Below are 14,954 nucleotides of genomic sequence, written 5' to 3'. Positions count from 1 at the left end.
GTGTGTGTGTGTGTGTGTGTGTTTTTCTTAAGTTTTCGCGGGTATTTATATGTATGGTATTCAGCTTTGTTACAAGCACAACTATAATGACGTGGGAAAATACCCGAACAAAGCTGAATACCATAGATAGACAGAAAGACAGACAGCTATAGATATCGATATCGAGATATATATATATATATATATATATATATATATATATATATATATATACACACACACACACATACAGAGAGAGAGAGAGAGAGAGAGAGAGAGAGAGAGATGGATAGAAAGATAGAACCATTCTGGCACAGCAATAGGCTGCCCCAAATTTAAATCTGAAACCACTGTAAAAGTCTGACTCACAGATGAACACTATACAGTAGCCTGATGATGGCAGATGAGATTCTGCTGAAACGTTGCTACAACTTTAAAAGCACAACTACAATGACGTGGGAAAATACCCGAACTAAACTGAATACCATACATGTAAGTACCCGCAAAAACTTAAGAATATATATATACATACATATATATGTATACATACATACATACATACATACATATATATGTATATATATATATATATATATATATATATATATATATATATATATATATATATATATATATATATATGCATACATACATACATACATATATATACTTATATTATTATTAAATTTATATTTATATTTAAAGGGTAGTGCCCTGAGTTGCTTACTTCTCCACTACTGCCTCCTCCTCCTCCAGCACCACTTCCTTCTCTGGGTAGGGTGATTCTTAACTAACCGAGCATGCTAGTTCTAGATTTTCGAGGTCTAGAATTTCAAGTCTGGTGGCATAAGATATTCTGCAACGAGTAGAGGAATGGAAAACTCTTCTTGTGAAATATTTCTGGACTTTCTCAACTGTGTTAATATCAGATACATAATGTAGGTTCCAGACTGATGAGCTGTATTCGAGTATTGATCTAGCAAATGTTTTGTATTCTCTAGTTAGTAGTGTAATATTACCAGAGAAAAAGCTATGTAAGATTAGGTTAACAACTCTTGATGCCTTTTTGGCTATGTAGTTACAGTGGGCTCTAGCACTTACATCATTAGAGATGAGTACTCCAAAGTCCTTTACAGAGCTTGGATCATCAACAAGGTCTTTTATTTATCCTGTCTTTTATTTTCTGATTTTTTTTTTGCCAATATGTAAGACAGAGCATTTATTTGTTGAGATTTGAAGTTGCCATTTGTTTGATCATTCTGATACATAGTCGAGGTCTTTTTGAAGGGTAGCAGTATTGTCTGTTTTGGCCCTATGTTCAAGAGAACATTCATATGTTTAAATTTTGCAAAAAACCAAACCAAAACAAAACCCAGCAGAATCAGGTCCATGCAGGGGGGAGGGGGAAGCTCCACAACAGAGAGCTGCACAACAGAGAAGGCATACTTCCATACTAGCAGAAGTCCTAGCAGAAGTCACTGTTTAATAAACAGGACCTGGAGATAAGCACACTATCAGATCTGGAGGGATCAGCAGAAATAATTGAAGACAGGCAGTCCTGAAAATAAACTGTTTCTATGCTTGGCACCTTAGTTTTAGTTTACTTTATTGTCATTGCACCTCATACAACGAAATCAAACACCAGCTTCAGTGCACATCATGACCATGAAAATAAACACAAATACACATCCTTCACATTCCACACATTGAATTGAAACCCCCTGACATCGCACCAACACTGCACTACACAGTAGAATTCAACAGACCTACTGCTCTGGGATAGAAGCTGTTTTTTCAACCTTGTTTTTATGATTCTGTACCATCTGCCAGATGGTAATAGTTCAAAAAAAGGGTGCCCAAGATGAGATGGATCTTTGAGAATGTTTTGAACTTTCTTAAGGCAGCGGTGGCTATAAAGCTCTTCCAAAAAGGGGAGAGGGCAACCAATGATCTTCTGGGCAATGACGTTAACCCTCTGGAGTACTGTCCTATCTGCCACTGTGCAATGGGCAAACCATACACAGGTACAGTAAGTTAAGATACTCTCTATGGTGCAGCGATAGAAGGTCACCCGCAGTTTTTCATTCAGTTGTTGTTTTCTGAGAAGTCTTAGGTAGTATAATCTCTGCTGGGCCCTTTTGACCAGTGCTGAAATGTGAGCACCCCAGGTCATGTCCTTTTTCATGGTAGCACCCAGAAACTTAAAACTGGCCACTTGCTCCACTCGGTCTCCATTGATAAGCAAGGGCTGGATGTCTGATCTATTTCTTCTATAGTTCACTATAAGCTCTTTGGTCTTCTTGATGTTGAGGACCAAGTTATTGTCTCCACACTATGAAAGCAACCGGTCCACCTCATCTTGGTAGGTAGACTCACCACCCCTAGAGATGAGTCCCACCACTTTTTTTTCAAATCCCACCTGGAAACATTTTGGGAGCCAGATCAGCTCATGAAGCAGTGGTATGATGCTAAAACACCGCAACTTCCTATACTGCTGGGCTCTGAACCAACTGTCGTTTTTGAATTGTTTTCAAGAGCTGCGCTGTGTAGAGGGGTTTTATAATAATAGCCCACCAGATAGTATACTAGTCTATCTGGGAGGTAATCATGCATGAGTGACTTCATGAAGAGAACTTCCAGATCCAAGAATTGGAACAACTGGCACAGGAGATGGATCTGTGCAAAAACCCTGTTTTTGCACAGCTGAAGCTGCCACCTTCTACTTGAATCATACTCCTACATTTAGGAGGATCCTCAAATTACACATCAGTTTTGGCTGTGGAAAATATTATTCCATTGAGAATTAAAGATGGAAAGTCACTGGAGTCAAAGGACCCCCAAAACCCAAGGACACTTACTTATTAATAGCAATAGCCACAGCACTTAGACTTATATACTGCTTCACAGTGCTTTACAACCTCCTCTAAGCGGTTTGCAGAGTCACCAATTGCTCCCAACAATCTGGTAGGGTTTTTTTTATTTTTATGTAGAAAATTTATATTGCCTCCAACTCGCATGTAGCAATTCAAGGTGGCTTATTCTTATTCCTACTCCCATCAGAGGTATTCCATAACACCTGAAACTTCCTGAAATGGATCCAAACAATCTGCTTCCTTTAGTACAGGGCCTCCCTACAAGGGCCAATTCACCTCCATTGGGACCTAGTTGGGTGTCATCTCTTGGGAATCTTTACTAACCAGGAAGAACAAGGACTATTATACAGATGGCTGAGATCACAGACTTCAGGAGGAGTTCAGACTCTTTTTAGGTCTGACAAATCAGACAACTCTAAGTTTGATCAACTCCACAGGACCTGTACATCTTTCATATGAATAATGGGGTTAAGCTTTTAAAAAGGAAACGGGAGAAGCAGAGTAGTGCTCCAGGGAGAGAGAAGAAGTGATATCATTGGATGGTATTGAATGAGAGTCTTTTAAAGAAAGCAAATACCTAAACCGTACACATAGAGTAGTCCCATTCAAAGTATAATTCACTATTTGATATGATTTGACATGATCACACAAGGAGCAATGTTCTATTCAAGACATTCAAGACTATCTGTTAAAAATAATCTCTGATTTTAGGTTCCTCCATATATTGCCACTTATAGAGCCATTGATGGACAAAAATGACATTTAGGTAGAATCCAATAAGAAAATGGGGAGTATTTTATCTTCAGGTCTCTTGATCTTTACATGAGTGTGATAGAAATGGGTTGAGTCAGGGAGGGATTAGTGCATATCCTTTTTTTCTGTATAATTTAGGTGTGGTTTTAAAATGAGTATGAAGAATCCATGTCCTCCCAACTACTAATGGAGACAAAATGGAGACAACTACTACCCTGCAGCCAACATAGCCATCAGGCAAAGACAAGGGTAGTTAAGTGTTGAGTACCTAAAGGGCTCCAGTTCCTCGATCTCTCACATCCTTTTACAATGAAAATTTCCTTAAAGTTTTCTGTCCAATCAAAACTTCTTAAAGATGTGAATTATTTCTTACATGAGACTCACCACAATCTGGGTTTCATTGTCTGTCAGAGTGTCAATAGTCAAACTCCTTCCTGAAAAATCTTGGCTGATCTGTGTCCTTTTGTCTTCAGTTGTGGTTTCCCGAATCTTTCGCTCCCCAATTTGAGAATTTTCTCCAGTGATGGCTCCTGGCCCCTGGGTCCAACCTTTAGAAAAAGAATCAAAATTATGAATTATATGTATAAATAAATATATATGAATTATTTCTAAGAGTCAGAATAGAATAGTTCCATGATGAATCATTTATAGCCATGAATCTCTTTTTGAAAGACACCGGAGTCTTCCAACACTGTGTCACTAAAATTTGGCAGTCCAAAAATTCTAAGAGACAAACCCGGGACTTTTACAAACTAAAAACACTGCTTTGAATTATACCTAGAGATCTACTAAAGTCAATGCAGCACCCACAATATAAGGGCAAAGTGGCTGTAACAACACACTCATAAGCAGGTAGGTTGCTAGTGTCTTCATCAACTGTGAGTCCAAATAGTCTTCTAAAGTATCTCTGTTAAAGTCCATTGCAGCAATCTAGTCATCATGCGTTGCCCAGCTCTTCTATTCCAGGCAGAGGTGTAGTAATGCACTGGCCAGATAAAGATGATGAATCCAACAATAGCTGCAAGTCCAAGACGACTCCCAAGTTGAGGATCTGCTCCTTTGGGAAAGCAACGTCCACCCGAGTCACAATAGACAGGGAGAGATCTGATGAAAAAGCAACTCCATTTTATTACTGCTCAACTTTAGCGTGTTTCATCTTATCCAGACCCCTGCAGCCTTCAGAGTAACTTTTGCTTCTATAGCCTCTTTGACCCAAGCTTAGAAGTGTCAAAAGCAATAAACAGATATCCTCTCCCAGTAATTTCTTATAGGTATTATAAGGGAAGGATGGGAGTAGGTTTACCAGATTTCTGAGCGGGCAAAGACAGAGATGGACAATTGAAAAAGGAGGTCTCAATAACTGTTTAACTTAGTCGGTATCCACAACAATAACTACAAAAACAAAAAACACAATCAGGCCTACATATTTATAAAATTATTTTTCCAGCATTGGAAAGACAAGCTTTTTAATCACAATATTTCTGAATGGGGACTGAAACTTTTGTAGCTAAGCAAGGAGGTTGTTAAGTGAGTCACACTTGATTTTATGACCTTTTTGACACTATTATTTAATGAATTATTTCAGTTAACTGAATCACTTGGTTGTTAAGTGAATCAAACTTCCCTCATTGATTTTGTTGTTGGAAACCAGTTGGGAAAATTGCAAATGGAGATCACATGATCTTGAGATGCTGCAACTATCATAATGTTGTAGTCAAAGGCTTTCATGATTGGTTAGTTCCAGTAGTGAATGTACAAATTCCATTCCATAAAGTTGTGTTACAGCCTTTTTACTATCCTATCCTGTCTTAGCCTAGCCAGCTATCCTATCCTAGCCTATGCCTCTTTATTTGTTATTGCACTCCTAATTTCACCCAGTGGTTTATTGAGGTGGTTATAACAAAATGATTTTAGAATGTGTTAATAAAATCATTTTACAACCACAAAATATTACAAATAATTAACATGCAATTGACAAAATAGCATGGGAAATACAAGGTAGAACACACATTTAAAACCAATGAAGCATTATTTAGTGTTGGAATTTCTTCACAGCAGCAAGCAATATATATGTATGCATGCATTGATGTATGTATGTATGTATGTATATGTGTGTATATGGATTATCTATCTGTCATCTGTCTAATCTATCATCTGTCTATCTATCTATCTATCTATCTATCTATCTATCTATCTATCTATCTATCTATCTTCAATATGCTCTCAAAGAACAGAAAAACTAGGCTAATTCAGTGGATGAATCTGCTTTCGTTATAATTCAAATCCATCTCTTTCAATAGGGCATCTATTAAGTATGAGTGAATCTGGAATTGACCCAGAATTTAAAAACTACTGTGAGTAATGTTCATAATCTTTAGTGGAGAAGAGGTCATAAACTTAATTCTTTAGCATTTATAATGTTGGTGAAATCTCCCATTTTTATTAGCTCTGGTAAAATGTTCTTTGTGGTCACTGGCTTATTGGGAATAATGATTTTGTCCTGCCTCTTTTTCATGCCAATATCTTCTTTAAATCATCAAGCCACTGGGATAATAGCGTAGTGGCCTAATTCAGAAGGGTAAATTCAATCAAAACTACCAAGAAGTTAAATATTTATACAAATCATGGCAGATCCCAGTGATAAAAGATCTAAAATACTGAAAGTAGTGTATTTGAATGCTGCTTTAACAGCAAAATATTTTCAGAATGAGCTGGTTCAATATTCTGACTACCTTTTGTTAACAGGAACTACATATGATAAACATGAGTTAGAAAATAGTTTTTAAAGATAGGACTTCTTTGCAGAATGTGAAAAACAATCTGATGAGTGGGAAATGCATCTAAGAAAGTATAGATTTTTTTCCCCCCACATTCACAGTTGACCTTAAGCAACTGGTCCCAAATCCTGATCCTTGTAGCACAGGATCTTTTTTTCAAATAAACACTGTAAAATCAACATACAAATGATAAATCTTGACATATTTATAAATGCTGGAAGTTATTAATTAACAAAGAAAGCCAAGGGTAACTTTCAGCTTCATTCTGCATTCCCTGCTTTCTCTTTATAATCTGTCCTATAATAGTGAGATACTATCCTAGTAATAGAGTGGCCTGACTTTGAATCCCCAAACACTCATTTATTTAAAGCATAACTAAATATATTTGTGCAAGTAAGAGTTTACTAAAAACTGTTTGCCTGCATTCCGTAGTTGCCAACCTTAGAAGAAAGACTAAACTAAGAAACCAACACCATGTAGCTCACTACTATTTTTTTAACAGCTACAGTAACAGGATCTTGGGAGTCTAAGTGTGCCACCCTGGAAAGGGCTTATCTAAGAGGTTTTCTCAAAAGAAAATAGAAAAGAGGTTTCCTTTTATCTGATTACTTCCTTGATAGGAAGTCTTTTTTTGTGGTAGGTGAGACTAGGAAACCAAAGTTATGAATGCTTAGATTACTTTTATGCTAGGGTTGTAGCAGGGGTGTCAAACTTGCATTATCACAGTGGTGTCACATGACGTATCGTGACTTTCCCCCTTCAATAAACCAGACATAGGTATGGCCAGCATGTGATGCATCCATCCTGGGGGCCGTGAGTTTGACAGCGCTGGCTTACAGTAACAAGTCTAAAATAGGCTTCCCCCTTCATGCCTTTATCTTTAAAAAAACTAGAGATGGTCAAGTCTGAGACATTTTCTCAAGTTACATTTCTGCTTTGGACTCAAATTTCATTTATCTGGCTGTTGTCTTGGTTGAGATTCTTCCTCTTATTCCTCTGTGTCATTTTTTACAGCTCATTACACTGTAAACAGAGAGTAGAATTCCCCCCAGGATGCTCTGATATGATTCAGATCCAGTATGTAACCATTTATGTAGGGCTACCAGATCTCAGGTGTGAAAATATAGAAAATGTAATTTATCTGATGGGAGCAAAGAGAGATTGCTGCTATCTACTGTATGACCACCCAGATTTTTACAGTCCAGATCTGGCAGTTCTAAATAAGCATCTTCTAAAAGGAGAAAATTAAAAAAATGTCATCCAGGCACACCATATTATTCTGGGCTTGCTTTCTGGAAAAACATATGCCTGTATCAGTGTACATGTGGCCAGCTTCCCCCACAAAAGCTCCATTTAGCCTTGGCTTGCATAAATGGCCTAGGAAGCCAGATGTTTTCCAAGGATGTTTGGTATAACAACACTGGCTTAGCAGAGATGATGGAAATATATGCCTTGAGCATATACTTTCCTGTTTGGGGTGGTTTATTTATTTATTTATGTCTTATAGAGGGAACACAAAGCATCGTGACAAGAATGAAATCAACATGTGTAACTCAAAATCTCTAGGGTCATGTCAATTTTAAACAGCAAAGGTTTTAGGAGTAAAAACATGTAATTTTACTAAGCCAAATGACAGATTGGAGAGGCTGACATTTGACTTACATAAAACTGGTGCAGTGATTTCAAAATGACCTAACATGAATATAATTTCCATGTTGAGCTGAAATCTGGTTTAATGCTGTCTTTATCAGTATTAATCTGAAAGTCAAATTTTGCTTTTTTAAAAATAATTATATTAAACATAAGAATTAGACTAAGCCACCCGTAGAGGTGAGGAAGAGGGGGGAGACTGCCAGCAGGATTGAGGAGAGCTGCATCTTTCCTCCCAAGCTGGCCATTACTCCCTTTTCCTAAGGCGGTTGCAGCGGTGGTCAGAAATGGCCACCACAAAGAAGAACTCGATCGGAAAAGAATGTGCAGAAGGAAGATAAGAAGAGAAAGTTTTGGTTGACTGGGTCAAATAGCAAAAGCAACAAATAAGGTACCCTGGAATTGAAACTGTCAAAAAACAATAACATTGTTCCCTAAGAAGATTTTTAAGCTGCAAAGGAGAGAGAAAAGGGAAAAGATTTGGTTTTCTCCTTTTCCTATACTGACAGCTAAGAGACTTAAGCAAGAAATTGGAAAAAAATCCACTTTGACATCAATAGGCGTTTAATGCTGAAAATAAAAAGTCAAAGGGATAATAAAGATTTCTGGATAATTAAAAGCTATTGAAAACAGGAAAGGAGAGAGGAAGAATAAAAGGGCAGGATCTGGAAGGGAGGAGACTGCCTCGAATTAAAAAAGAACTTACAGCAAAATCTCAACAAGACTTCCAAAAGATACATTCTAACTGGAATATCACAACAAAAACCCCAGGAAGAGAAAGTCGAAAAAGAAATAAGAAGATATAACTCAGGACTATCTGGATTACTTGATGATTTCTGGATTCTTGGTTATTGTTTTGAATGACTAAAATCAATCAGGTGGTTGTTTAAAACTTTTTAAAATGGCTCCAGTTTTAGAAGAACTGAAAATGGAACTTAAAAAGTACAAAGAAGATGCACAAGAAGAGAGAGGTTCTTTTGGCTTTGTATTTCAGTTTTTAGAAATGGAGATTTGGAATTATGAGAAACAACAAGAAATGCCTGCAGAACAAGAAGATTGCGACAAAGAAGAAGCCATCTTTAATGAACAAGTAATCTTAGATGCGGGGGGGGGGGAAGGAAAGGGGAGAAAGAGAATGGAAAAACAACTACCCCCAAAAATAGAGTGAAAAATAAGTATAAAATCAGAAAGCAACAGAAGAGGGAAATGCAGAAGAGAATTAGAATTAGAGAGACAAGGGGGTAAAAAGGGGAGGGAGAAGATGAGAGGGAAGAAAGAAAGAAAAAGAAGTTATAAAGGATAGAAGCAAAATATAGAGAAACAGGATCTATTTAGAGATAATGGGTGAAAACTTAATGGAAAGGGGGATTCTGCAAAGGTACATAAGATAGTATGGTTATATTAGAAGCAGAAATAATCTTAGAAAATATGAAACAATGTATGATAAAATAGCTATCGTAATTCACTGGAATGCTTGTCAATAAATAAATGTAACAAAAGGTATATTTAATGATTTATAAAACATGTGAAGAGAAATAAGGGAAAAATTAATTATGGAGATTATATGTGTTTTTAAGGAAGTATGATATTTAATTGAAAAGAAGTGTTAAAGATGTTATGGTTTTAATGATTATTAATGATAGAACTGAACAGGAATGGAATGAGGGTTTATAATTACATATATTTACAATCTTTTTTAAAAAAAAGAATATAGTGTGTATTATAAGAATGTGCCAAGCAGAATTCGATTGGAAGGTATGTATTATGTATTATATTGAAGGTCATAACCTTAAGGTATATATTGAAGTTTAAATAAGAATTGAATGGATATAATTAAAACATATAAAGGTGTCATACTCCAATTAGTAACTACAGGAGAAAATTTGTTTAATGAGAAAAGATAATATGAAATTGAAACAGAACAGACAAAAGTATAAATATAATGATTTGAATTGAGATGAGATAATCAAAATAAAATTGAGAAAATTAAAAGAGGGGAAAAACTATATAGAAAATGTAAAATAGTATAAGATATGGAATAGAATACAAAAAGGAGCATGAAATTGAGTTTTGTGTCTGTATAAAGAAGTTCAACCCGGGACCATGCTATTTTCAAAAAAGATGTTTTACTTGTATCTTGTGTGTGAAAACCCAAATAAAACTTTATTTAAAAAAAAAAAGAATTAGACTAATAGAAACTAATATAGAGGGGGGGAAAGAAACGAGAAAGGGGTCAAATAAAAGAATAAACTAGAAGTGTAAAAAGAAAGAAAGAAAAATAGAAAAGAAAGAAAAGAGATACAAAGAAATGGCTTCCAATCTTCTTTAAAAGCAATTTCTGTATAAGTACAATAATTATAAATTGACCTCCGTCTCTAAAATTGCATTATGATTCTCTTCTTTCTCATCTAATGGTTAAAATTATGAACCATAAGTTCATTGAGGGGTTTTTGGTCATCAATAAAGGGTTTCTGGTCACCCAACAACTTATATTTTTTTTCTCAAAAGAAAATTATTATGGATCCCAAATTGTTGGTGATAGCATCTTTCCATGCACCTTTGTAAAAAATACACTGAAATGTATTAAGCAAAAGTATAAATCTAATATACATATATCAATATATATGATTGTCATCAGTCCAAGTTAATCCACTCTTGGATAAAGGAGTATAGAACTTTTTTCAGGCCAAGAGATATAGACCTACTCAATGAAGTAATAGAGGCCACAATACAATAAATGGGGGAAACCAGGTGAGAGGGACAATAGAGAACATGGCTGTGATTTTTTTAAAAAAGACAAGATGTTTTGGAAGAGCACTAGGGAAGGAGCACCATAGGCTCTTGGGAACAAAGAAATTCATGTGGCCTTGACTCCCAGGTTGTGCACTCTCTACTCCATAAGGATGCTTTGAGAAGCACTTTCTCAGTATCTCTTGTGACAATCCATAAGGACAATTGACAGCGCAGGGATCACACCATGCTGTGCTGTATACTATAGCCTGAGGGTCACAATCAGAGGTGGTATTCAGCAGGTTCTGACCAGTTCTGGAGAACCAGTAGCAGAAATGTTGAGTAATTCGGACACCAGGAAATGCCACCACTGACTGGCCCAACCCTCACCTATTCTCTTGAGTCTCAGCTGATTGGCTGGGTCAATCAGGGGAATGGAGCTGGAAACCAGGTTAGTGGGGTGGGGAGGAAATGGGATTTTGCAGTAACCTTCCCCCTGGAGTGGGATAGGAATGGAGATTTACAGTATCCTTCCCCTGCCATGCCCACCAAGCCACACCAAGCCACACCAAGCCCACCAAGCCACGCCCACAGAACCGGTAGTAAACATTTTTTAATCCCACCACTGATCACAATACTGAATTCTTTTCATAAATTGATCTAAAAGCCTTTTTCAATAGTGTCCCCTGGTACAAACCATTGATATGTGGTATATATCCAGTGCCAGTAGTGCGGGGAGCAGGTAAACTGGGGGAACGGACCTCAAACATGACTCTAGCTGTCGTAGAAGCTTCATATGAGATTAGGGGTGCCGCTCACCCATGCCTCTTCTCCAGGCACACTGTCTTCTCAGCTTAGAGTGGAAAGTATGATGAAAGACAAATGGGTGGATATTTTCATGTTCCATTTATAAACACTGTTTGTAAATCTGGGTTTTTCTTTTCTGTACAGTTCTGTTCGGCTATTCTGAATTTGACTGAAAATAAATTGCTTTTACAGTTCTGACACGGTGAGATATGATTAGAACTAGTGGCCTCAGCATCCACAGTGAAATCATTGAATTGCAACAGTACATTTTGTTCAGTCTATTGTGATCAGCTACTGTCAGCCTTAAGAGATAGTCCAGTCAAATAGCAGCACACTCAGGAGTATGAGCTCCAGTGTCACTGTAAGATTATATGAATAGAATCTTGCAAGTCTAAAATATATCTTTTCCTCCTTGCCTTTACAATAAAAGAAACTTGGGGGAGAGTTCCTTTGAAGATACATTTGTCATGCTCTGACTCCTTCTGTGGGTTCAGCTGCCTCTTATCTGACTTTTGTCCCATCCCCACATATCAACAGCCCCAGGGAGCACCTGACAGATTGGCAAAATGCCATCCTAATTTCTTCGTTGTGCATCCAGTCAAAGTACTCTGCTTTTCCCTCCTTCCCTTGTCTTCATTAATCCATCTAACTAATTTGTTCTTTCCTCATTTATCAATATCAAATTGGGCAGAGGGCAATACCAGGGGTAAAGTTAACTAAAAGATACATACTATTCAGGATTTACTCTTTCCTTAAAACATTCTTGCAGGCTGCATGTGGCCCATGGGCCTTAAATTTTAAAATCCTAGTACAATTAAAAGCTTTCTACTTGGCCATATAAATAAATTAAAAATCAATTAAATAATTAAACACATACTCTTTTATGACACTCAAGATCTTCTGTCTGAGATGACTGACTGGGGAATAATGGTAGGGTTGACTATCTCCTTGACTTTCCATGGATGAGGCAGGATAATTCTGCAATAAAAATCTTCTCTGGAAACATTCTCAGAAAGCAGAACATAATTTCATCCAGGATTCTTTACTTTTAACCACTTATTTTGTACAGTTAATTAATTTTGAGTTGAAATACTGACAGTAGAATGAATTAATGCAACTGCACATCCTTTATCAAAGACCACCGCCATATAAACAGATAACAATTCAGGATAAGTTACGTAGATTAAAATACATCATCTTTTTATAACTTAGTTTGCTATTTGTATGTGTCAATGTTATATAGGTTAGCCAGGCTCAATAGCAGTAACTGTGAGAGGGATCTTGGAGTCTTAGTGGTCAATCAGTTAAATATGAGCCAGCAGTGTGCAGCAGCAGCCAAAAAAAGCTAATGCAATCCCAAGTTGCATTAACAGAGGGATACAATCAAGATCAAGTGAGGTACTCTCTAAAGCCTTAGTAAGACCACACTTAGAGTACCACATTATAAAAAAGATGTTGAGACCCTAGAAAAAGTACAGAAAAGAGCAACCAGGATGATTAGGGGACTGGAGACTAAAAAATATGAAGAACGGTTACAGGAACTGGGCATGGCTAGTTTAGTAAAGAGAAGGACCAGGGGAGACATGATACTAGTCTTCCAATATTTGAGGTGCTGCCACAGGGAGGAAGAGGTCAAGCTATTTTCTAAAGTGCCTGTAGGCCAGACAAGGAATAATGGATGGAAACTGAACAGGGAGAGATTTAACCTGGAAATAAGGAGAAACTTTCTGACAGTGAGAACAATCAACCAATGGAACAGCTTGCCCTCGGAAGTTGTGGGAGCGCCATCACTTGAGACCTTCAAGAAGAGTTTGGACTGCCATTTGTCAGAAATGCTGTAAGGTCTCCTGCTTGGGCAGGAGGTTGGACTAGATGACCTACAAGGTCCCTTTCAACTCTGATTATCTGTTGTTATCTATTATGTAACCTCCGGGGAATTCTAATAATTGAATTATTTTAAGAAATATTTAATCATTTAACATTGTAAAGGAAGAAGGAGAATGGCTGAAATAATTACAGGCAGTATTTGTATTTATTTATACCCCACCTTTATTTGTATTACAAATACTCTCAAGGCAGCAAACGTATCCAACACACTTTCCTCTTTCTATTTTCTCAACAACAACCTTGTGAGGTGGGTTGGACTGAGAGTGAGTGAAGCTTTGCTTCTAGTGAATGCCAAAAGTTCTCAATTAGTATGACCTTCATCTAGATCACGTCTGTCAAAATCCTCGCCCACAGGCTGGATGCATCATGCGCTGGCCACGGCCACGCCCAGTTTTGCGAATGGGAACAAAAGTCCTGATATGTCACGTGACGCCACCGTAATGACGTGAGTTTGACATCCCTGATCTAGATGGAACATCTAATAGGGGGTACCAAGTGGTGTTAGAGATGCATCTAGACATGTCAACCTAGTTCTGCGTATAAGTGAGGAGATTCTGTATTCCTCAATAACATCTCATAAAACAGACCAGTGTAATTTTCTTATTCCCAATTTCCTATCCTCCAAAAGGATATGAATAAACCCAGGATGTGGTAGTGGTAGTAGTAGTAATGGTGGTGGTAAAAGTGATAGAGTAATGGAAGTGGTAATAATGGGGAAGGAAGAGGAAGAGGAGGGGAAGGAAAACACTGGCAGGATTTACCACAGATCCATTGGTTGTGTTTTTTTTCCAAAATGTAGCTGCGGCTGCTGCTGCTGCTGCTGCTCAGCCGATAAATGTCAAATCACATAGTGTAATATCCGTTGTGTTAAAATGTGAGATTCAGTCACGCACCTTACAAAATCCGTACAAACAATAACCAAAGTAAAATGTGCTCGAAAGACTGTATGCTTTGGCAGTCAATATCTCTGCAGATGCGGGTTTCAGTTGCTTCTGTGTTTATTAGTTCAATTTCATTTTAAGAATATACCACGTTTCAAGGCATCATTCCTGTATATTGGACTGATTTTAGAAAATAAACCCTTCCCTGTCCATCAATCCCCTTGGAAAGCAGAGATCTATCTGGGCCAGCGTCCCTGTAGTCAATTTCATAATCCCTTGGTCAGTTTCATAACCTGGTAGAAAATTCAGCAGCCTGATTTTCCCTGCTTATATAACTGACATGCATGTTGCTTTAGTAAATTCCTATGTGTAAAACTAATACATTTTAACTTCGAGACATATTGTACTCAGCCTCATGCATACAATTGTATCCCCCTCAAACTGTCCTAAAAGCAGAAAGCATCAGAAAAACTGGCTGATCATGTATCATTTCACCCATAAGTGAAGCAGTTGTCACCGTGATGGAATAATTCCCAATACAGATCTTCTGCAAATAATGTACCATACTTTTTTTTAAAAAAAATCTAGAAGGTACTGAAACGATGAGGGTCAAAAGC

General features: G+C 37.3%; 1 protein-coding gene across 6 annotated transcripts in view; it reads right to left on the bottom strand.

The window, feature by feature from the left end:
- The window catches only part of PLXDC1 (plexin domain containing 1), a 98,379-nt gene that overhangs the window by 61,827 nt on the left and 21,598 nt on the right, over positions 1–14,954 (bottom strand). For all 6 annotated transcript variants that reach the window (XM_026710808.2, XM_026710807.2, XM_087917915.1 and 3 more), the window contains exon 2: positions 3,990–4,153. In XM_026710808.2, the coding sequence (XP_026566593.1) occupies positions 3,990–4,153 (164 nt within the window). The remainder of the gene's footprint in view (positions 1–3,989; positions 4,154–14,954) is intronic.

Source organism: Pseudonaja textilis, chromosome Z (genome assembly GCF_049901715.1).
Source record: "Pseudonaja textilis isolate UNSWEBS1 chromosome Z, rPseTex1.2, whole genome shotgun sequence".
Classification (NCBI taxonomy): domain Eukaryota; kingdom Metazoa; phylum Chordata; class Lepidosauria; order Squamata; family Elapidae; genus Pseudonaja; species Pseudonaja textilis.
The sequence above is the reverse complement of the archived record's forward strand: the minus strand, read 5'-3'. Positions and strand labels throughout refer to the sequence as shown.